The sequence below is a fragment of the Diabrotica virgifera genome, chromosome 7, assembly GCF_917563875.1.
Source record: "Diabrotica virgifera virgifera chromosome 7, PGI_DIABVI_V3a".
NCBI lineage: Eukaryota > Metazoa > Arthropoda > Insecta > Coleoptera > Chrysomelidae > Diabrotica > Diabrotica virgifera.
In genome coordinates, this window is record NC_065449.1 from 56,783,027 (window position 1) to 56,797,105 (window position 14,079).

At 31.7% G+C, this 14,079-nt stretch overlaps 1 protein-coding gene across 1 annotated transcript in view; it reads left to right on the forward strand.

The window, feature by feature from the left end:
- The first annotated feature begins 2,586 nt into the window (after nt 1-2,586).
- LOC114330861 (homeobox protein GBX-2-like) overlaps nt 2,587-14,079 on the forward strand; it is a 71,792-nt gene continuing 60,299 nt past the window's right edge. Inside the window, exon 1 of the mRNA XM_050655553.1 lies at nt 2,587-2,868. Coding sequence (XP_050511510.1) covers nt 2,628-2,868 — 241 coding nt within the window. The 5' untranslated portion in view covers nt 2,587-2,627. The remainder of the gene's footprint in view (nt 2,869-14,079) is intronic.

Sequence of the window (14,079 nt, forward strand, 5' to 3'; positions counted from 1 at the left end):
TTAGTTCCATAGATTGTTTTCACTAAGTCAATACTTTTTAAGTTGAGTGAATATGTTCATTTTTCAACAAAAAAAACTACGTTTCTAGAGGGTTTTTCGGAAATAACTCAAAAAGTGCCCTGTATACCCAGTAGGAGCAGAGTCGTAGTTATATAATGAAAAATAGGTTCTTATTCGTCAAATTCCAAATCGAATATTTGAACTCATTACACCTTTTTTAAAAGTGGGCATAAAGGGCCTACACAGCTCAGATGTAAAATCCTTTTTATGTCGGTATTTTATCGAGTATTGTATCGATATCGTATCGAAATCAATATCAATACGATATTTTTATAGGTAAGAAAGTATTGCCGATATCGATACTCGATAATACGATACTTCATTGGCATAACCAATAAAATACTCAATACTTAAAAAGTATCGATATTATATCGTATCGTGAAGCTACCCAGATAGCACAAGTACGTTTTATGGACATCCAATGGACGTACATCTGTGTACATTGGAACGTCCAATGGACGTCCCGCTAAGGTACAATGGACATCCGATGGACGTCCAACGAACGTCCAGAGTTCACAAAATTGGACGTCCATAGAACGTCCGCTACAAACGTACAGTGTACGTTGTTGAAGCTTTCAGTGTACATCTTATGTACATTCAATGTACATCTGATGTACCTACATTCAATGTACGTTTATGGACATTTTTGTAGGGCACTTTTCAGAAAGCAATCTAGTGTCCATAATTTTTTGAATACATACATAGCAAAAGGCCTTTAGGTATAGGAAATAGTTCCTGTAATACTAAACTTATACTTTAAAATATTACACAAAATACCTTTTTTATTTCTCTTTATTATAACTTTATTATGTATACTGTATTATAGGAACATCATTAATGCACGACTGCACTTGCACGATAAACAGCAAACACAAAGATATCACAGGATGTATTATATTGTATGTAATAACTTAATAATTTAATAAAGACAAAATTCAGATAATGGCGCCCTATGAAGCATGCACATAAAGAGGTTTATTTCTGTTCTGTTCCTTCCAACCAAACATTATTTCTTAGAACTTAGAGTCAGTACGGTTGTATATTGCAAGCGGGTTTGCCATTCTGTGAATTATCATACATAAATCCTCCTTCAGTATTCCACAACGATTAACAGCGATAATTTCCTAAAAGTACCTGCCTAATACTACCTTTTACGACTGATAGCGTGAAGAGCGACAACGTTGTCAAGAAGATTCTCATTTAGTTTGGCGGGAAATTTAACAGATACAAAATGCACATTTAAGATTTAAATTGGTAGTGTCTAATTATTGTAAGTTCTATAATTACCGATGCGCGATGTAGCTCCGTTATTCTGAAAAAGTTTACCATCGTTTTATCATCATCTAATATTATATAGGTTTAATTAAAATAATTTTAGTGGTTCAGTGTTTTAATTCGATGATGAAAAAATATGTGACTACATTTATTAGAAGCTTCTTGTATTCTACTAATAATATTGCTTTGATTAAAACAAGAAGCTATATATAAAACAAGAAGCTTATATAAGCTATAACGCTGTAGTCGCGTTTTGTGTAAAATCTCCATGGACCACAAATGGATGTCCAATGTACGTTGAAATCAAACGTCCAATGGATGTCGCGTAGTGGACGTACATTAGTACGTCCAGTTTTGGTCCATGGACGTTTGGACTTTAAATGTACGTTATATGGACGTCCATCGGACGTTGTGTGCTATATGGGTATACAATAGAGTCAACATTAGAATTTATAGAAAGAAGGCAACTCAGTTGGTGGGGTTATCTTCAGAGAATAGATCATACAAAACCAGTGAAAGAAATTTGTCAGGCATAAACACAAAGACGAAAGAGGAAAGGTAGACCACGACAAACATGGGATAAGGTATTAGGTAGGTACTAGGAAAAATATTCGAAAAAAGGGGAACAACGTGGATAGAAGCAAGGAAGCTGGTCAGAAATAAGAAAAGTTGTTTTTGGTCTTATAATGTATTGTCGCCCTACACCACTATGTGGTAACAGGTTTTTTGAAAATATAGGTATACCTATAAGTGCCTACTTAATAACTATCTACTTAATTAAAACTCTCATGAAAATTTGAAATGTGTATTAAAATGAGTTTTAATGTTTAAATAATATATCTAAATTAAATGATGAAAATATTCACTTTATACATCAAAAATCACCGTGACAGAAGTATCAGCAGTAATATCTGAAATTAAATTAAAATCAATCCAACAAAATAGCCTCCAACTAAATATAATCACGTCAATGCAACAAATCCAACACTAAATCAATTGATTCATAGAAATTTTATTGGTCAATACGAGATAATAGCCTCCAAATTGAGGTGCACTCTAAACACTAATTTTCTTCCACGTCTAATTAAGCCCCTACAACAAAACCGAGATTATTACTCTGTCATTGGCCGAGGGGTCTCCAACTACGACGCGAAGGCGGGGCTCTGTAAGCCCCTCCCTAGAGGTTTCCACGTTGGACACCGATCAGGCTCAATTTTAACAGTTACCTCGTTAACTTCTTGCTTGGCGGATATCAACCGTTAACAATCGGTTAATTATTTGTATAAACAAATATGGAAATGCCATCAGAGCAGATCATGATCAAATCGGATAGTGAGCCAGTTACGAAGCCTGTGCCGAGGCCTTTTTCGATCGAGGCTCTTATGAGTGACTGTGGCCCTCGGAGAAATACACATTTTGTGCCGTGGGAACCTCAACATCAGTTTGTACATAATAACACTAAAGACACTGATTCTGAGGAAAGTGTGGAAATGGACTTAGTGCAGGATTTGTCGAACAGAAGTCAAAAAGATGGTAAGTAGGTAATATTAAGTATAAATATAATAAAGTAGATAGTAGGTACCTATATGTAATTTTTTTCGGTGCTACTATATACGGCCTACCTAGAGGGTGCGATCTACCTGAAGGATTTGCACCAAGTAATGAAATACAAGAAAACTCTTGTAGAGAAAATATTTATTCACAAGTAATAAACATTTGAAGCAAAATAAATATAAAATAAAAGAGAACTAAGTATACTTAATTAACAAAATACCCTGGGAAAATGTTACGTGCGGTGCTATTTGAATAATATTAATAAAACTAAATTTACTTAGGTACATAAAGTTTATTGTACTTATACCTAATCCTAAATAGTACCTAGACTTAGCAATAATCATTTAGCCTACAAAAATCCCTTTCATTATTGTGTGCAAACCCTTCTAAGAAAAGATTATGCTGATTAGCCGCACATGAATACGGTACCGACAAAAACAATCTTTACAAAGTGAATAAAACGCATAAGTCAGAAGAATTATTATCTTAATTTTACAAAAAAATAGTGGATACTTTGTTATGTCAATTTACTATTTTAGCTGAAAATAAGCTTATTCTCAACTAAAATAGCAAATTAATATGACAAATTTAATTAGATAAGTACCTATTATTATTTATTATTAATTAGTAAGTAGGTAGGTATTAGGTATCTGTGAAGTTGTACTTAAAGCAAAATAATAATTCTTATGATTTATGCGTTTTATTCACTTAATAAAGAAGACACTTTGTTTTTTTTTGTCGGCATTGTAATATTATAATCTAGACCAGGGCGCATCTGTAAAATTATTAGTACATTTGGACGTTGAGAGGTGACTCAAGTTTTTTTGCAGAAATTGCTTGAAAATAACTCAAATAATAATATTTGAGTTATCCTTCCTCTCAAAAAGGTCCGGAACATTGTTTAAATAATCAAAATGTCAAAAAATGAAGGAAAAATTCGATTTTTTTCTTCGTTTTTTGATTATAACTTTAAAAGTGTTCATTTCCGAGAAAAGTTGTACTGACATAAAAGTTGCGAAATTAAATTTCCTACAATATAGAATTGGTTGAAAATTTAAAAAATAGTCACACCTGTTGAAAAATAGCAATAATTGCGAAAAAACCATACAAAAACAAGTATTCGTATTTTACGTTTTTCAACCATTTATGCTACACTTAGGACCTTAATATTTGACCCAGAAAAACTTTATGATACAGTAAAACAGTACTGTAAATTTCATTAAGATCGGTTCAATAAATTTTGAAAAATAAATTTTGCAATCCAGCTTTCGCAAAAAAATTCAATTTTTCAAAATGTTACAGGACTGAAAATAAAACAGATAGCAATTTGAATTTTTTTTGCGTATAGAAGTGTACTGTACCTTTCATTTGCAATTTGCAAAATTAAAATCGATTTTAACTACCACGGCCTCAGGAAATTTTTAAATAAACATTAATTATTGGTGCTACGCGCAGGACAGCGGATAGTTTGCTCTGATTGGGCATTCCAATGACCTTTGATAATAATTGATACTTTTTAATTTTTACTAAATTTCGATATAAATAAATAAATTTGTTTATTGCAAAATAAAAACACATACTCTATCTTTTGAAATAACACTTTTTTTAGCAAAAACTTTCTTTGTTTATATATTTTAACTTAGAGAATAAAAGTTTATTATTTTTGATCATATGCAATTGTTTAAACAATATTTCACAAACAATAATAAAATTAATTTAATTTAATTAATCAATTTTAATTTTGCAAATTGCAAATGAAAGGTACAGTACACTTCTATAAGCAAACAAAAATTCAACTTGCTATCTGCTTTATTTTCAGTTCTGCAACATTTAAAAAAAAATGAATTTTTTTTGCGAAAGCTGGATTGCAAAATTTATTTTGCAAAATATATTAAACCAATCTGAATTAAATTTACAGTGTTGTTTTACTATATCATAAAGTTTTTCTGGATAAAACATGAAGGTCCTAAGTGTAGCGTAAATGGTTGAAAAACGTAAAATGCGAATACTTGTTTTTGTATGGTTTTTTTTTCGCAATTATTGCTATTTTGCAACAAGGGTGACTATTTTTTAAATTTTTAACCAATTCTTTATTATAGGAAATTTAATTACGCAACTTTTATGCCAGTACAACTTTTCTCAGAAATGAACAGTTTTAAAGTTATAATCAAAAAAACCAATAAAAAAATCGAATTTTTCCTTCATATTTTGACATTTTGATTATTTAAACAATGTTCCGGACCATTTTGAGTGGGAGGATAACTCAAATATTATTATTTGAGTTATTTTAAAGCAATTTCTGCAAAAAAATTTGAGTCACCTCTCAACGTCCATCTAAAAACAGATGCGCCCTGGACTAATAAGCAAGCTATAGATAGTAGAAACGCGACGGTAGACCGCAAAATATAGTAGAACCTTTTTTCTTTTTAAACAGGCGGATTTAAGATAATACTGATGTTCAGGCCCCGGGCTTAGGTAACTGGCGCCCTGGGCAAATGGTCTACTGGCGCCCCCTTTATTACTATAATGTAAAAACAAATAATTTATGTTACTTTATATTTTATGAAGTAAAGTAAATAACAAGAAAAACACGTCCTTCATACACACAACTGTAGATATTTATTTCTATTTCATACATAATTCACACTTCCAGCAAAGATTACAACTTAATATACCTATGAATAATAATGCTTGATATTAACTTATCATTATTAAGTTTCTTAATATTTTTATTTTACATTTCCGGTAGCATGTATTATATTTACATGTTTTGTTCTATATATTTTTGAACATTTTGTGTCAGATATTTTTTAGTGGGTAATTTGTTTCTCTAATTTATTTTTATTATCTCTTTTATTTTGCGCCCCCAAAAATTTGGCGCCCTGGGAAAATGCCCAGTCTGCCCATTTATAGCCCGGGGCCTGGTGATGTTTATAATCACGATCGGGTACAAAATTTTACAAGTTAGGTATATTCCAAAAACTGTTTTTCTTGCTTCTGTCTTTAACCAAAACCAACCTACACTTCTATATCTTAAACTTCTATTCTTTTAGTAACTAACTAATCATCCGTGTACTTTGTTTGAAAGAAATTTAAAGTTTAGGTTAGACTTACGTTTCAATTAGGTTATTAGGTACTTACCTTATAGGTCTGGATCCCGTGTACCAAAAAAAGTTGATTAATAGCAAGCTGAAAATTTGTTAATAGCTTAACGGTGTCTAGCCGGACAAACTTTGATGTACGGGAACACTGCAACAGGCGAAGTTTTAATTGTGGAACAGTTTAAAAATTTGGAACGTCAGATTACGAAAACGTCCCAAGTATTTTGTCGGACAGAACATCCAATTGATTTTTTACCCTTTCATTAAAATCTAATGGAAAAATTAGACTGCTATTACTAACCAACATGATTCCTGCCATTTGACATGTTCTTCGTGTTCCACTCAGCAAAATGCCCAGTTGGTGATAAACACCAGCAGGCAAGGATCTAGAAATTCATAATAGGGGGGTCAGACTTACCTCAAATATTATATTTTCCAGATTTAGCCATACCTACGACTCACACTTACTCTAACGATAAAATACAGTATATTTATAATCCCAGATACCTACAGTATCAAAAAGATTGAGCCCTGATGGGACTCTTTCCGTATTATCAAGCCGTAGTTGCAAGTAAAATAAAACGGAATTATCATAAATACATTTAATATTAATCATTATTAATATACACAATTTTAAATATGAAGTGACAAATGTGACAAAAATCTTTAACTAATGTAATAATATAACAATAAAGACAAATATATTAATATAATAAAACTTCATTTTAATTGACAGATCACGTTTTCTGACTTACCTTCACACACTTTTTTAAAGTTGCTACATTTTAATTGAGCCGTTTTATGATAGTTATTATCAAAATGGCTTTTTAATATCTCACTCGCTTTCTTGAATTTCCGAAGGGGCTTAATAACTAAATTTTGTAATGCGATTTTACTTTGGCCCCCTCTTTAGGCCCGAATAAAACACACACATGGCAGTAAGCATACCTTCATCTTTCTTGCTGTATGATAGCCACGGGAATTTAGTTAGCCACATAAGCTGGAATTGTCTTGACTGTCCCGATTCTAATGTCTTTGGAAATTTGTATTCACTTTCGGGAACCCAAGGATTAGTTAGGACACGATATTATTTTAAGTCGTCACTGCACTTCTCGTTACCCACAAAGCAACCGATATCGTTATAATTAGTGGCTGCCGAATCTGTATCACACGTAACTGATTCTGGTGAAAATGCTTTTACTTACACCAATACTACAGTTTCCGACAGCTAACGTTAACATAGGCTTACTATTACCATCGGCAACATTAGTAGACCGAGGACTTACTCATAGGCGAAACCAGGGGGGTTTTGGGGGTTGTAACCCCCCCCCCCATTGGGATGTACTTTCAGCTCTATACGCTTAACATCATATCCCTCAGATATTTCCAGTAGTTGTAACCCCCCCCTTTCAGGTAGATGTAACCCCCCCCTTAGGATCATCCTGGTTACGCCTATGGACTTACTTGAGAACGTGTCTTCTTTATGAACTGCATTATGTCGGTTTGAATCTTTCGTTTGGACATATTCACTATTAATAATTAATGAATAATTATTAGTCAACGCTAGCAAACACAATTCACGACTATTTCTGGTCTTCACGATCTCACTGGTCACTTTTTTCCAACTGGAGATGTAAAAATAACGTTTCTACCATCAATGAGTAGGTAGGTACGCTCCCCTGGATTATCTAGTACAATTCAAAGTTTTATATCTTTATTGTACCTACCGCAAATTTGAAATGTGACTTTTCATGAGGTAAGGTTTATACCCAGTGTAATGTATTTGCATTTTAAGATATCATTTCTGTTATTCTTTGAATTGAGAAAAATATTTCAGTTGTTTATGGCTCCATCGGCAATAAACAAATGCGGCTTCAATTTATTTTTCAGAAAAGGCTGGTTTTATTAGATTTTATTGCTTCTTTCAATAATTCTTTGGAAGCAGTTGTCGTTTAATTTAGTGTTCTACTGATGGCCTAAAGTTTAGATTTGACAGAAAAAAATAATAAATAATAAAAAAATACTTATAGAATAAATCCAATAGGGGGTCTATAATATACCCTTTGACCCCCCCTGTATCCGCGCCTGAACACCAGTCTGATTTTTGCATGAGAGTTTAATGAAATGGTAACAAATCAATTGAAAGTTCTGTCCGACAAAATACATGGAACGTTTTCGTTGTCTGACGTTACTCATTTTTAACCTGTTCCACAATCAAAACTTCCTCTGTTCCAGTGTTCCCATAGATCAAAGTTTGTCCGACTAGACACCGTTAAGCTATTAACAACTTTTCAGCTTGCTATTACCTAATCAACTTTTTTTGGTACGCGGGATCCAGGCCTATTAGGTACTTATTAGGTTATTTCAATTGGTTCGATTCTACTTTTTGTTTTATACATATCTTTCTAATGCCCTAGCTTCTTAAATCTTGTAAACGGATTAACGGATTCTGCTATTTTTTTTTAGTCTTTTAGATTTTTCTTTGATATTTACACTGATGGGCAAATGATTACTCAAACTTCTATTTTGAGCTTATACCTACTGGGTGGAAGAAAAGAAGTGGTTTTCTTATTTTAAGTTTGAGACACCCTGTAGTAAGGAACAGGTATAAAGGTGGCTATATATATCGAAATCATACCTATTAGGTATACCTATAAAGTGCGAAAGAAACAAAGTGTTTAAAGAAAGAAAGTCTCTGTAATGTACCGGTCGCTATTTAAAGAGCAATCCACGTAAAGACACTAACTATCCGTTCTTGCTGTCAAGGAAATTTCACCCCAAAACATCACAGAGCCTCCAATAAACTATCTCGTCTCTCTTATGTTGCGCTGTGCATACCTCTCACCTGGCGACAAAGAACTCTTATAGGTGTCGATAAGAACTGTTTACGTTATGTGCGTTCTATTTTTAAAGTTTAGTTAACTGTTATTTTTTAAATTTAATTTAGTAGATACCTACCGTTTCAGTTAAAACACATGTTAAAGAATACAACTCTCTATTTTTTCTCCTAAGGGGATCGGTACATAGTTTCGGCTCCAATGCTATTTAAATGGGATTAATTTTTTTCGAATCCTGAGAAAACTAATAAGTATTTTTGAAGAATTTAAACGCAGAATGAAAGATTACGTTCTTTCCGAGGGCCAAAAGTCCCTGAAAAACTTCTATAATGTTTATTTTAATAAGTTGCAGGGATGAAAAACTAAGAGAAAATGTAGTGTGATTTTAAATTTCAAATATCTCATTCAAAAGAAACTTTTTATTTATTCTAAGGGACTTTCGGCCCTCGATAATAATTTAATCTTTCCAGGAGCGTCATTTGAAATTTTGATAGGGGGGGGGCAAGCATAATACATTTATATGCAAACATAATACAAGATTGATCTATTTTTTGTAAATTTCAGCCATTTTCAGGGTCGGGGGGGAAGCAAATGCCCCCTGACCCTATCAAATGACGCCCCTGAATCTTTCATTCTGCGTTTAAATTTTTTTAAAATATTTATTAGTTTTTTCAGGATTCGAAAAAAATGGACACCATGTCCGTGGTGATATTTTCCAAATCGAACATTTCTCTATCTTTGTCATACAACGCACTGAGTCGAATAGAATATGGTGACAAGACAGTGACAATTTTAAATATTTGACATGGCATCGGGAATATTTTGAGTTGTTGATTAAATAATATTGATAGTGTATTTGATGAATAATAATTGATTTAAGACGTGAACTTAATAAAAAGCTATTTATTGTTTATTATTTATGGAAGCTCCAAGCAGATAACACACCAGGATATATTCTGTGATCCAAGTATTTTGTTGTTAAAGATGATCAAAATTGTAAGCATTCCATAGTAACAATATATTATTAAAAAAGCACTTGATCATTTTTCTTCTTTTCTCGATTGAGTATTAGTTTTTGTTGTACAGTATATAAATTAATACAATCACTATGTACATAGTTAGTGAAAAAATTATCAGTAGTAATTGCACAAGAGCTCTAAAATTCTATATTAATTTTAGAGTTCGAGTGCAATTTGTTGCGATTATTTCATGAATAAAACTGTTTGTGACTTTCACAGCATTGTGAATCCCTTTTCAAAATCTATTATGATATTTTTTGTATTCATTTTAAATTTAACGACCTACATTTTTCCTCGATTATGCGAAAAGAATTGAAATAAGTGTCAGTAGTTTTATTAGACAAAAAAGCGAAAACTACTGGCACATAAAAACCGTTTTGAATTGCATTTTTTTTAAATGGATTACCCTATCAATAATTACATTTTTTTGTCTTACAAGTAATTTCAATTGTCGTTGAACTGTCGCCGTTTGAAAACTTGTCTTCTGGACACTTTGAAGTTTGAGAAAATGCAAACCGTTTGACTTAATTAAAACGACTTAAAAATATAACCAAAATATTATGTATTTTAAAAATTCGATATTGTTTAAGGTTTCTTACAATGTCAGTATATATTATTGAACTAAAAAAATAAAGTTAAATAATAAAAACCAATTTTTCTCAAAAAAGTGCAAGAGTCTTGCAGGTTGGTCTTGGTCTTGCGTGGTCTTGCAAGGTTCGGTCTTGGTCTTGGTCTTGGTCTTGCTGCAAGACCAAGACCAAGACCGCAAGACCAAGACCAGTCTCGTTCATCACTACCTGCAAATGACACCGTCTAGCCAGCCATCCTCCGATAGTTGCAAATAGTAGTTTTGTGCACGTGCTTCATTTGGATGAGGTAATTTAAAATTTGACTCTCATAAAATTTTGGTTATCGCTATTTAGTCCTGTCGCCAGTGGAGGTACAACGGCCTCCTTAATTCAGATGGACTTACCCAAGTTTTTTTTATGTATTTTGACCCGTAGAACACGAATTTTTTGGGTAACAGTCGATCCGGATGTCGATAAGGTTGTTATAAACAAAGAACTTAAGGAATCACATAACAGCGATTTTTCGTAAAACAAAACATTTTTTTGTATTGTTTGGGTCATTCTAAGCAAAAAGTGTTTTTACAAGTTTTTTAGTAGGAGCATAGTTCTCGACATAAACGCGGTTGAACTTTCAAAAAATCGAAAAATTGCAATTTTTGAACCCGAATATCTTTTGATTGAAAAATAAAATAGCAATTCTGCTTACCGCATTTGAAAGTTCAAGTCAAACTCTATCGGTTTTGATTACTTTCATTGCTAAAAATTAATTTTTTTATTATTAAACAAAGCTATAAACACATAGTGGTTGAATGATGTTTTCAATGCATTTCTTATTTGAAATCGAACGAGTAGGCGCGCATACAGAATTTCTACGTAGATTGCGTACATTAAAACGCATGCATTGGGCACGGGAAACACTATGTGTTATTGGCTTTGTTTAACAAATAAAAACTTAATTTTTAGCAATGCAAATAATCAAAACCGATAGAATTTAACTTGAACTTTCAAATGCAGTAAGCAGAATTGCTATTTTATTTTTTAATCAAAAGTTATTCGGGTTGAAAAATTGCACTTTTTCGATTTTTTGAAAGTTCAACCGCGTTTACCTCAAAAACTATGCATCCTACGAAACAACTTGTAAAAACATTTTTTGCTTAGAATCACCCATACAATACAAAAAAATGTTTTGTTTTTCGAAAAATCGCTGTTATGTGATTCCTCAAGTTCTTTGTTTATAATAATCTTATCGACATCCGGATCGACTGTTACCCAAAGAATTCGTGTTCTACGGGTCAAAATACATAAAAAAACTTGGGTAAGTCCATCTAAATTAAGGAGGCCGTTGTACCCCTTTGGCGACAGGACTAATTGTTTTAAACGGAAATGAAACTTTCGGTGTTAATTTCTTTTCTAAATTTAGTTATACTTTGATGTTATTTAACGATTTTACGATTAGCAAGATATTTTTACAGTTATTTTAATAAACATACAAAAGTGTGCTACGGGGTATGTTGTAACAAAACATTGGGGCTTATTGTAACTAGAGATGCATCAAGTCAAACTTGTTTGATTTTACTCAACAAACTTGACTTGACTTGAAAATCAAACTTTTTGTATAAAAAAGTTTGACTTGACTTGATTTCGATATCTTTAGGTTTGACTTGAATTCAAACATCTTCAAACAGTTTGAAAAAGTTTGAATATTACGCAACGTGTTTATTTTCAATTTTAAATGAGACCGCCTACGCCTTTATTTGTTCACTGGCGGATCAACGGAGGAGTGGAGGGAGGGGTACTGGAAATCGTTTAACCGATTTTTCGTAGATAACTCAAAAACTGTAAGTTTTTACAAAAAAGTTATTATTACCAAAATTGAAGCTAATAAAAAATTAAACAAACTTCTTACTAAAAAGACCTTTTAATATCGACTAAAAGTGAGTTATAGGTAATTGAATGCATATTTTTCTCGGCGAGTACCCAAATCTAAGTATTTAATCTTAAATTACGGGAAAATGATGCATGTTATAACATAAACTTATTAAACATTTGTAAAAGTACTTAGAAATATCTGTCAAATGAGATACCGAACAAGTTAATAGCATTAAAATTTATGCTCCAAAATCTTTTAAAATATTTTCCAAAAAATTATATTGTTTTTTAATAACTCCGTTAATTTTTAAGATATCAGGTTCACCTAAAAACGGTTTGAAAGGTAATTCCAAGGACTATTAAAACGCGGTGAATTTAATTTTTTAAACCCCTTACTTTTTTAAAAATCAAAGATTAAATGGCCACGGTTACATGGTTCTCGCAGCAAAATTTAAACTTTAAACGTTTCTATCTCGGTTATTTTTCACCCTACAGAAACGGTAAACAGGTATAATATTTGATATAGAAAAAACTAAAATTTGGTTATTAACCATTTTTTACGTATATTAAGTATTTTTATAGTTATTATCAAAAGAAAATGAAAATGACGATAATTTTAAAAATTCTGATGTTTTTAAATTACATATTTTTTTCAAAAATACGCATTATAAACCGGTGAAAATTGTTAAAATCATTACTTATGCTAATACCAAGAAATTTTTGTAAGGATTACTATAAATTTTAATTTTTGTTAAAATGGCGTATGTTTTATTTTTCACTTTCTCCTAAAAAATTCGAAAGGGTTCTCTTAGTTTCATCATAACTTGCTTAATTTTTATGCTATTAACTTCTTCTGGAGCATATTTGTTAGGTATTCTAAAGTACTTTGATAAGTGTTAAGCAAGTATATTTTATAAAATATATCGTTTTCCCGCTATTTAAGCTTGAATACTTAGATTTTAGTACTCATCCAAAAAAATATACATTCAGTTACCCATAACTCACTTTGAATTAAAATTAGTTTAGTACTTTGAGTCAATAGTGTATTCAATATTTTATTGTCTTCAATTTTGGTAAGAATAACTTTTTTGTAAAAGCTAATAGTTTTTGAGTTATACGTGAAAAACAGCTTTAAAACATGCATTTTTTTACGAAAAAATAAAAATTTTGATTTTTAATAACTCAAAAAGTATTGATTTATGTTAATAACTTAATATGACAAATTTTGCTTAGAATTTGTCCCTCTATCGATTTATGGTATTATTTTTAAAAATAATTTTCACCCCAGAAAAGGGGTGGCATCCACCCCCAGGGTAAAAGCGCAAGTTGGCATCATGTCACCTTTGGTCCTTGAGGTACTCTCTAACTACTCACCAATTTTTATGAAAATCGATGGAGGTTCAACGAAATCGGAGGTGAAAACCTTCAGTGACTGCACTATTTTATGTGGCACTCATTGTATTATTAATTTTCTTATCTTAATTTTCAACTAACATGTCAGTATATCTACTAAATAAATTATTTTTTAAACTCTTTCAAACTAGTTTGACAAACAGTTTGAATTTTCAAACCTGTACGATTGACTAGTTTGACTTGACTTGAAATATTTGTCAGAAGGATTGACTTGAGTTTGACTTGAAATTAAGTCAAACTCAAGTCAAGTTCAAACATTCAAGTCAAACTTGTGCAACTCTAGGTTTGGTTGATGTAGAGTAGTAGAGTTGACCATCTGTTACTTATCTTTTTCTTGCTAATGATCCGTATTGTTCACTGTAATACGTAATTTTGTTCATGA